General features: G+C 45.1%; 1 protein-coding gene across 3 annotated transcripts in view; it reads left to right on the top strand.

The window, feature by feature from the left end:
* The first annotated feature begins 5,810 nt into the window (after positions 1-5,810).
* The window catches only part of Creg2 (cellular repressor of E1A stimulated genes 2), a 60,414-nt gene continuing 55,274 nt past the window's right edge, over positions 5,811-10,950 (top strand). For all 3 annotated transcript variants that reach the window (XM_008845882.2, XM_008845883.2, XM_029569779.1), the window contains exons 1-2: positions 5,811-6,321; positions 8,931-9,100. In XM_008845882.2, coding sequence (XP_008844104.1) covers positions 5,887-6,321; positions 8,931-9,100 — 605 coding nt within the window. In that variant the 5' untranslated portion in view covers positions 5,811-5,886. The remainder of the gene's footprint in view (positions 6,322-8,930; positions 9,101-10,950) is intronic.

The raw sequence follows: 10,950 nt of genomic DNA, 5'->3' as shown, positions 1-10,950 counted from the left end.
CCACCAGTTTTTAGCAAGGATGCTGGAACTATGCACTGGGGAAAGGATGAGCTCTTCAACAGATGATGTTTTTAAAAGTTGTATTATCTGCATCTGCCATCTTAGCTCAAACTAGACTGAAGACAAGCATAAGATCCAAGTAAAACTCAGAGGAGAGAACATAGGGGCAAAGTTTTATAGATTGATCTTGACAACGATTTATTGGCTATAACACCAAAAGTCCAGGCAAGAAAAGCAAACACAGATAAGTGGGCCACCATGGAACTAAAAAACTCCTGCACAGACAATGACACATCAAAAGAATGAAAAGCAACCTGCAGGATGGGAGAAAATACTTGTAGACTTCATATCTAGTAAGGTGTGTATGGTGAGTTTTTGATGCAACCTGGAGTAGCCAGGGAAGAGGGAACCTTAACTGAAGAATTACTTTGAAAAGATTAGCCTGTGGCCATGTCTGTGAGAGACTGTCCTGAGTGATGATTGATGAGGGAGGACCCAACCCATTGTGAGAAGGACCATCCCTAGGCAGGTAGGACTGGACTGTATAAGAAAAAGAGTTGAGGGGCTGTAGAGATGGCTCAGCGGTTAAGAGCACTGACTGCTCTTGCCAAGGACCCAGCACCCACATGGCAGCTATGAACCATCCAGTTCCAGGGGAATCTGAAGCCCTCTTCTGACCTCCTTGGCATTGCATGACATGGGTGCACTCACATACATGCAGGCAATACACTCATACACATAAAATAAAACTAATAAAATATTTGATTTTTAAAAAAAGAAAAGAAAAAGAGTTGAACACAAGGCCAAAAGCAGCCAGAAAACTGCATTCCTCCACGGTTCCTGCTTCCAGGTTCCTGCCTTGGGATCCTGCCCTGAGTCCCTCAGTCATGGACTATAACCTATAAGCTGAAAAACAAACCTCTTCCTCCCCAACTTGCCTTTGATCAGAGTGTTTTATCACAGTAATGGAAAGCAAACAAGAAGATGTATTTAAAATACACAAGGGACCCTAAAATTCAACAACAACAAAAACAAAACCTGATTTTTAAGTGGGCTAGAAAGCACAAACGTTTCCCTAAAGAAGTTATATAAATAGCCAGCATGTACATTGAAAGGTACAAATGTCACTCACCATGTGAGGCATGCATATTGAAAATGTAGTGATTTACACTGCACACCTGTGGAACAGCCAGTATTTAAAAGCAAGCACCAAACCAGAAAATATCTAGTATCAGAGAGGGTATGAAAAAATAAGAACTCCTGTGTTGGTGGACATGCAAAATGGTACAGCAGTTGTTGAAAGAAGTGTGAAGATTCCTTAAAAAAAAACAACAACAACAAAAAAAAAAAACTAAAAACAGCCGGGTGTGGTGGTGCACACCTTTACTCCCGGCACTTGGGAGGCAGAGGCAGGCAGATCTTTTTTAGTTCAAGGCCAGCCTGGTCTACACAGCAAGTTCCAGGCCAGTTGGGGCTATAGGGAGAGCCTGTCCCAAATAGACAAAAAACAAAACAAAACAAAAAAACTCTAAAAACAGAACTATACAGTCCATTAATCCCACTTCTGGATGTTTATCTAAGAGAATTGAGAAGATAGTCTCCCAGGTTCATAGTCACCAAGTAGAAGCAACCCAAATGTTTACTGATAGATGATCATATAAAGAAATTAATATACAGACACAACAGACTATTAGCCTTTAAAAAAGAGAAACTTGTCAGATGTCACAATATAGATGAACCTTGAGAATATTGTGCCGATTGAAAATAGCCAAAGGACAAATTCTGCACAACTCCATTTGTCTGTGATATTAAAATAGTCAAATTCACAGAAACAGAAGGCAGAGTGGTACCTGCCAGAGGTTGAGCAAGGGGGAACTAGGAAGTTGCTGTTCAGTGATACAGAATTTCATGCAAAATGAATGTTCTAGCAATACACATATTATCAATAATACTGTACTATACTCTTAAACATTGCTAGGAAGATAGATTTGATGTTGTTTGCTTTCACCACAGAAAAACAAATGCACAAAGTCCTTAACGGGCATTTCACAAAAGACATTAAACTGGCCAATAAATATAGTTTATTGGTGTGATACTACACCTTCATTATTAGCTAGATTAGACTTAGAATCACCTAGGAGATGGTGAGGCACACCTCTGGGTATGTCTGTGAAGTATTAACTTAAGGGAAAGAGCCACCCTATAAGTGATTGACACTATCCCATGAGCTGAGGGCCCAGATAGAATAAACAGGGGAAAGGAGATCCTTAAGGGAGTGTTGGCATTCCTTTCTCTGTTTCCTGGTGGAGTGTGGCCTGAACATATTGGCTCCTCCATACCTTTCCCATCATGATGGACCAAATCCTATGAAACTATGGACCAAAATAAACCCTTCCTCCTTCAAATTGTCTATGTCAGGTAATGTGGTCACAGTGAAGATGAAGAAACTAATACACTTGGTCATCAAGCTAAAGCAAATTAAATTAACAAGGAGATGTTGCTCAACTACTGGATTTGGGTGAGGGGCAAATAAAATATTTAAAATATGACAACAATATGAGTTGAGAAGAATGTGGAAAAATAGCAACTCTCATACTCTGATAGTCATGACTGATTGGTATAGCTCTTTTCTAAGCCAGTTTTGCATCATAGAATAAAGTCAAACACAACTCATACCCACACCTTTCCTAACTGGAATGGGTCTCTAGTAGGTCTGGAGAAGCAATCTTTAACTCTAGAAGAATATACTGTCTCTAACTTGTCAAGACTATTCAAATAGGTCTGGACTCCACAGGAATGCAAGAAAGTCAAACAAAATTATCTTCTAAAACTTGAGTGAGAAGCCTGGTAGATCCTTACAGTAAGTGGTCAAAGACAAAAACTGTCGTCATGTACTGGGCACTTGCTGGGTCCTGGTACCTGTCATGTGGTGTGATTTGGAGGCTGATTATTGTTAATCTCCTTAAATCTGCTTTGAGTCTATTTTGGGAAACAAAACAAAAGAATCAGAAGGTCTAAGGGAGGCAAAGCTAACTGGGAAATGTTGACAAATAGGAGTCTCACTGGGTTCTGCAATTGAACTTGCTCAACAGACAGAGAAGGGCAGGTGCTTTATCTCTTTCACATAGCTGGTCATCTCAGGCAAAAGAGAAGGATGGAGCCATCCTCAAGACAAAACGCCATGCAGGACCCAAGACCAGCATGTGCACGTCCTCTTTCAGATCTGACCGTTAGATCAGTCTCTTTTCCTTTCCTGAGATGAGAGCGAGCCTCTTTTCTTCTCTGTGAAAACATATCGCTGGGATAAGCAACTTCCCCAGTGCCAGACACATCACACCTGTCATCCAAAACCTGAATCTGAGTGTCCCCTTTTTGTACACAAGGAAATGAAGTCAGAAGTGGCATGCTACTATTGTACAACCAGGAAGGGCATGATAGAGCAGGATCTGAATTAAGCCATCTGGGAGTGGCTTTTGTTTTTTGAGACAGCGTCTAATGTAGTTTAGGCTGTTCTCAAATTTACTATTTAGCTAAGGATGACCTTGTACTTCTGATTCTCCCACCTCCACCTCCCAAGTACTGGGATTATAAGCATGTACAACCATGGCTGGCAGCAGAGGCTGTGCTTTGATGGCTTACTATCCTGCTTCCTGAGACTATAAGACACACCCTCTCAGGAGGAGGGAGAGAGAGAGAGAGAGTGGGAGCATGAGGTTGGAGAAGGAGCAGCGTCAAGCCAGGACAGTAGACAAGATGTCAGAAGAGGGTGGAGAACAAGAAGATGACTGAAGACAACCATGGTTAGACACAAAGATGGTGGGGAAAGGAGAGGGAGATAGAGAAACCAGGGAGAGAGAAGGCTGATGCAGGAGAGAGGCCAGCTGTGTCCACACTGGCATCCAGGAGAGGGGTTGCTGAGGACAATGGAGCTGGATGCACTAGGGACATGACAAGGCTACCCCCTCTACATACCTTGAATGAAAGGGGAGGGAAGAGACAGGTAGAGAGGGAGCAGTGGAGGCAACAGATCACCCTCAGCCTTTTGGTACCATTTGTCAAAACTTTAGAAATAGCAAATGTTATTTCAAGTATCTCCATCCTGAACAAATTGAGATCAAGATTATTGCATTTTAGGTAAATAGGCTCTAGAAATGTTCCCTGGTGGGACAGATTGTGGGTGTCATAAGCAGAGGTAAGAAACTGGAATTACTATAAAATTATTTTGATATCAATAAAGCTTCCTACCAGAAACAATCCAAATGCCCATCAATAACAGCATGTTTTAAATTTGTACTGTTAGTCTGTTTTCTGTTGCCAATAGCACAATATCACAGACTGGGTGAGTTAAAAGGGAAGGAGGTATATTGTGGCTCACAGTTCTGGGAGTATCTGGTACAGGGATCACGTCTGCTGATGCCCTTCTTGTTGGCAGAGTCCTGAAGTGGCCAAGGCAAGAGACAGGGAGTATGTGTCAGTGTGAGTGTGAGCATGTATGTGTGCATATGTGTGTGATATACACGTATCTGTGCATGTGTGTGCATGTATGATGGACATGTGTGTATGTATAGCCTCTCTCCCTCTTCATATAAAGTCAAAAGGATCATATCATGACACCCCACTCTGATAACCTGATCTAACTCTAATCCCCTCCCCTCCTGGTTGACTTTAGCTTGCAACTTGACACAGCCTAGAGTCACCTAAGAAAGGAATTTCAATTGAGGCTTTCCTAGGTCAGACTGGTCTGTAATCATGTCTGTGGGAGATGGTTTTGATTGTGAATTGACGTAAGAGGGCCCAGCCCACTGGGGGTAGCATCATTCCCTGGGCAGGTGGCTCAGGGCTGTATGAGAAGCCTAACAAAGCATGAGCCTGGAGCAAGCCAGCAAGCAACGTCCCTCTGTGGTCTCTGCTTCAAGTTCCCACTGGAGTTCCTGCTCTGACTCCCTCAGCATTGGACTGTGACCTGGAAGGGTAAGCCAAATAACCCTACTCTTCCTCTAAGCAGCTTTTGGTCAGTGTCTTACCACAGCAACAGAAAGGAAGCTAGAACACCACCCAAAAGCTTCACCTCTAACACCACAGCTTGTTTGCACCCTTCCAACACCTCACTTTGAGGTTCATTTTGCACACAATCCACAGTGAGGCACATACATGCCATCCTGTGCTGGATACTGACTCCCCCTTATTCCAGCTTAGACATAAATAACTAGCCTCTTCTTTGGGGTGAATTGACCTGATGGAGAGAGGTTGCTATCCTTAGAAAACCAATGCTCTCAGAGAGGGTTGGTGCTGGTCTTAGTGACATGTTTAATCGTTTTCTTTCCTACAGTATGACTTTTTTAAAGCGCTATGATTGGTCCACTTGCCAAAACACAGTGTTTGCTCCCTGCCATACTGTTCAGAGCCACTGCGGATGCTGAACCATCTAACTTTCCAGCCCATAAAGTCCACGGGGTAAGGTATTACCTTCATTTCTAATGAAGGAAATGAGGCACAGAGAAGTTGAGCAGCTTGGCAGAGGCGCACAGCTGTTGAGCGGAGGAGTGCTTTGAGCCGAGCTGTGAACGCCCACCCTCTGGCTGCAGAATGCGTGCCATGCTGCGGAAATCAACCCATCGCCAGACCTGGCACTCGACGAGGACTCTGCACTGAGCAGCTGCAGCAGGCGCGTGCGAGTGGAATCTGATGGTGCTGGAGCTCTCGCTCCTCCCTGGGGCGTAGGACAGTAAGGAGCGCCCCTGGGTCTGCTCGCGGCAACACCCCACCCGGGATCCTGCGGCGGGAAGAAGCGGCTCCAGCCGCACGCTCCGCCGCAGGGGGGCGCCCCTGGCCGGCCAGTGCTGGCGGCTAGCGGTCCCCAGGGTAGGGCGCGTCGCCTGCAAGAAGATGTCGGTGTCCGGCGGAGAGCGGCCGGCGCGGCCTGGGACCCGCCTGTCCTGGCTACTGTGCTGCAGCGCCCTGCTGTCCCCGGCCGCCAGCTATGTGATCGTGAGCTCCGTGTCCTGGGCGGTCACCAACGAAGTGGACGAGGAGCTGGACAGCGCTTCCACTGAGGAGGCGCTGCCTGCGCTGCTGGAGGACTCGGGCAGCATCTGGCAGCAGAGCTTCCCTGCCTCAGCGCACAAGGAGGATGCGCACCTGCGGCCCCGGGGCTCCGCCAGAGCCAGGCCCGGCCCCGCACCGCGAGGCATGTTCTCCTACCGGCGGGAGAGCGACCCCGCGGGGGCATCCTCCAGTCGCAGGCTGCACGCCGGCACCGCGCGCTCCCTGGTCCACGCCAGCGCCTGGGGCTGTCTGGCCACCGCGTCCTCCCACGACCAGGTAAGCCAGCGGGTAGGACCCCGGGGCAGGTGCACACCTAGCTGTGGTGGCAATTCGGGACATGCCCGGGGACTGGATTTCACAGAGACGTACACTGTGGATGCCTTGTGAATAACGGAACCGGAAAGTGTATGAATCGGTTCAGTTGGCCAAATGCGTGTGGGTGAGGAGGGGAACGGCCCTGGAAAACAGTGCTGGTGGTTGGTGACTGAATCCCTGTCTTAAGATGGCCAAAGAAATGTTCAGAGAACCAGCATGACTCCAAACCTGGACGGAAGACAGGATCGTCTGGGGAACCACAGATTAGGCGCGGTCCCTCTCCTACTGGCTCAGACGCTGTCCAGCCAACTTCCCACCTCCTCCTGACACGAGTGGGCATGGGAAAAAGACAATGTTCACGCACTGCAGAAATTTACACTCCAAAAAGGAAATAAATTTTTGAGAAAGACTTATGCAGAGTGTAACTGCTGGAGGGAGTGTTTAGGCTGCAGCCTCTCAAATTCAGTCCATAAAGCTGTCTTCACCTGTTAGATGAGCTTCTGTGCAGAATGGTGTGGAGGGCTAACAAGGGTGTGTGTTCCATAGTCATATTTCGATAGCCTTGGAGGTGTCATTTGAGCTCCTGTTTGATCCGTGCATGGAAGGATTAGCATCTTTAGGGTGCATGTAGGAGTCAGGCTCTTGCCTTAGCTCTCTATGGGTCTCACCAGCCCTAGCCTAGCTAAGTTGCTTTGTTTACCCATCTATAAAATTAAGCAGTTCACAAGGAATTTTTTGAAAGTCCCTTTTTCTCTTAAAAATGTATCTAAATCAGGGCTGCAGAGGTGGCTTAGAGGTTAAGAGCACTGACTGTTCTTGCAGAGTTCCCCGGTTCAATTCCCAGTACCCACATGGTGGCTAAAACCCTCTATGACTGCAGTTCCAGGAGAATCTGATGCCTGCCTCTGACCGTACATTCATACACACAACCATAAAATAAAAATAATAAATAAAAATTTAAATTATCTAAATGATAATTTTATACTAACAGTGACAATTTCCATGTCAGAGACTGACCCAATTGGATAGTCCCAACATCCAAATAGTTTTTCAGTCACATCTTACTCCTAAGACATACCTTAGTGGAATATGAAATTTAAATATGAACCTAATCTTGGTTTAAAACAAATAATTTCAAACACTTAAAAGTTTAGTGCTAGGGTCTAGGGAAGTGGCTCAGTCAGTAGAGTACTTGAGGACCTGAGTTGTTAAATCCCCAGAACCCATGTAAGAAAAAAACAGTGTCCAGGAAGGGGAGATAGGTGACTCCAGAGGCAACTGGCAAGCTAGCCAAGCCAACTTGGGGAATTCCAGGCCAGTGAGAGACCCCCATCTCAATAAATAAAAGTGGATGGCTCCTGAGGAATGACACCAGGTTGTCCTGTGACTTCCACAAGCACACATGCACACACATGTACACACAAATGTACACACACACACACACACAAAACAAAAAAATCTCTAGTGCCAGCCAGGTATGGTGGGCTGCTCCTATAATCCTAGCAATGACAAGGCCTAGGCAAGGGAATTGTGGGTTCAAAGTCAGCCCTGGCTACACATCCAGATCTGTCTCAAAAAACAAAAGAAAAACCAACCAACAAACAAGGGGAAGTATCTAGTGCTCATGTATTGAAGATATTTTGACTATCAATCATGATTTTGTTAGCTTCCTCGGGACTTTCCCTTCTGATATTGACATTTAATCCAAGCTCAATAAACTCAGAAAACTTTTGCATAAACTGCTGGGTGATTCTGGATATGCTGAAAAGAGAATCTGTGAATGATGTCATTTTACCATTGTGGAAGACTCTTTAATCTTTTCAAAAGATTCACATCCTTCCCTTTACAGTTTTGCACACCAGCATCAGGAAACACTTTGAAGACAAAGTCAGCTTTACTAAGTAATAGCACAGAACTCTTTGTCAGGGACAATGTTCCTGGGAAGTTGGGATGCTGCCACAGTAGAGTGTGGGAAAAGCTAAGACCTAAGTGTTTTTTGCCTCAGTCTGAAATCACAGAAACATGACATGAGACCTTTCCCCACCCACCAGACCAGCACAAAGACAGTACATCATGTCTTCTTTTAGTTTAAAAGGGTGACATCACTTCCCATAACTTGCTCAGTTACATAATGAAAGGTTATTGATTACAATAAAACATACAACTAATGAATGAGGACATATTATTGTCCTAACAGAAACAATAGAATATTCTTGACATCCAAAGATCAAGCAACTCATTAAAGCGAAGAATTAAAGTCTATCCCCAATGTTTCAAAACAAATTGAGGGAGGTGTTGAAGGCAGCTTCCAGAATAATCCTTTAGCTTCCAGACAGAATGTCCTTACTGAGCATCCCCCACAGAGAAATTCTGTAGCCATCCGTGGGTGAATTAGATAGGCTGGAACTACCTGACCTTAATTTACTCCCTCTCAAAACCACTGGGGAGCCCTGGCCCAAACAAGGCCCTGGTGCTGCATTTCCTGGCCAGAAACACAAAGCAAGTTCCTAGTTTGTGTCAGTCAACTCAAAGCTCTGCCACTGAAAAGGCCCTTTTTCTGTGTTTGCTAGATCCAAGGGCTGCCATTTGGGAGCTGCATGGCCATCAGTGACGGCCCCTTCCACAACAGCACTGGGGTCCCATTCTTCTACGTGACAACTAAGGACCCTGTGGTGGTCGACCTGGTGAAGAACCCCATGGCCTCGCTGATGCTGCCGGAATCAGAAGGAGACTTTTGCAGGTAGAAGAGGGTTTGTTCTTACTGGCACAAGGTTGGGCAAAGAGGCAGAATGTGGGTCACATGGCTGTCATAAGCCTTGAGTTGTAGCTTGGCATCTTGACTCTTGGAAATTTACTGAAGATCAAGCAGTATGATTGGGAGCAAGTTGTCTACCATTTACTCATCTGTAAAATGGGAAAGCAGACGGACTTTGACTTACATTGGTGGGGTGGGGGTGGGGGAATCATAGGTCCAGGAAGCACATTAGAAGGTGAAATTGTTTTAAGTCAAAAATATATGTAATACGCTTTACTTACCAAGTATCGCAACTTGTCCTAGCCGACCTTACATGTTCTCAAAACACTCAAAATAATCTAATGCATAGTCTATTGTGACATCAAATCTTGATAAGCCTGTCTGCTTTATTTGGTACTGTACTCAGAAAGAAAACACAGTTGTTCAGTATCAACAGCTTAGCAAAAGATCAAAATTCAAACAATTTACCAAATATATATCACTTTCAGAACATCATAAAGGCTATCATTCATAAGGCGAACCATCATAAGTTGGTATTTGTTATCATTTTTACCTCACAGAATTATCATGAATTTTGGAAACAGGTACAAGGTATTTTCTATGATTCAAGAATTTTTCTTGAGACAGGGTCTCATGTAGCATAGGTTGTTCTTGAACTCACTCTGTACGCAAGGGTACACCATACCTGATTTTTGCAGTGTTGGGGATTGAACCCAGGGCCTCATGGATTCTAAGCAAGCACTCTACCAACTGATCTACAATCCCCAGCCCAAGGTGACTTATAAAGATGCCAGAGTGGGCAGATGGCACCTGGTATTATAAAGGGCAGGGCAGGTTGGGAGTTGAAATAAATAAGAGCCAGTAGTTTGTCTCCCTAGCATGTGTAGGCTACAGTTTATTGTTTTTTCAAATTCATTTATAGTTCTCTCTTTCCCCAAGGTATGAGTGTAATACAAAGCCAGCATCATTTAATACATTTTCTCAAAAGCTCTGTAAAAGAAAAGCCTTCTAAGGACATTTAAGCAAAAATAAGACATTCATTCAGACACCATCATCTGAACTCAAAATGCAAAATCTGAAATCGTGCTGCCAGGGAAATGTCTGTACTGAGCTCCTGGAGCGGGGGGACACATGTGAGAGACCCCCCCACCCCACCCCAAGGATTGACAACTCCCCCAGGGTGGTGTGGGAGGAGGAACACTATAACCCCTGGCCTCAATCATTTCACCTGCAAATATAGAGATGATTTAGAGAATTACCAAGCTTCATCCCACCTCTAAAGTTCTATTATCCTCTATGTACAGCATGACAAACAACCAAGCATCCTAGTCAGTCTTGTGGAAGCTAATTAGAGAAACCATGGGGTAAAAAATGCAGCCTTGGTAAGCCTTGCCACCCCAGCCTCCAGCCCCAATCATTTATCCTCAGCAAGGAGAAACTCAAAGTGCAGAACTTCCCGGACTCCAACTCCGCACCAGCTAAGACAGGAAGTCACAGAAATAATATTCCTTTGTCATGGAATAGTCTCCCTGTTCTTGATCAGCAACTTGCTGTTACTAGAGCTATATTCCCAGGAGAACTTCCTAAACTTACCAGTTCTCCAACTCCAGTGTCTTAAAGCAGTCATGCTAAAGCATGAACCCAGAACTCAGAACCCAGAGGGCAGCTGCTCTGGGAAACAGGACACAGGATTCAGATCCAGGATCAAGGTTACAGCTGTACTTGGCTGTGGAAGATTTGTCTACCAACAGGCATACAGGATCAGGGCCTGAAACATATAGCAGTAAGAAAGTCAGCTCCAGAGAGAATGCATAATTTCCAAGCCATATACAGCA

This window comes from Nannospalax galili, unplaced genomic scaffold, assembly GCF_000622305.1.
Source record: "Nannospalax galili isolate Female #2095 unplaced genomic scaffold, S.galili_v1.0 scaffold182, whole genome shotgun sequence".
In the NCBI taxonomy this organism is placed as follows: domain Eukaryota; kingdom Metazoa; phylum Chordata; class Mammalia; order Rodentia; family Spalacidae; genus Nannospalax; species Nannospalax galili.
Note: the sequence above shows the minus strand (reverse complement) of the source record. Positions and strands in the feature narration are given on the sequence as shown.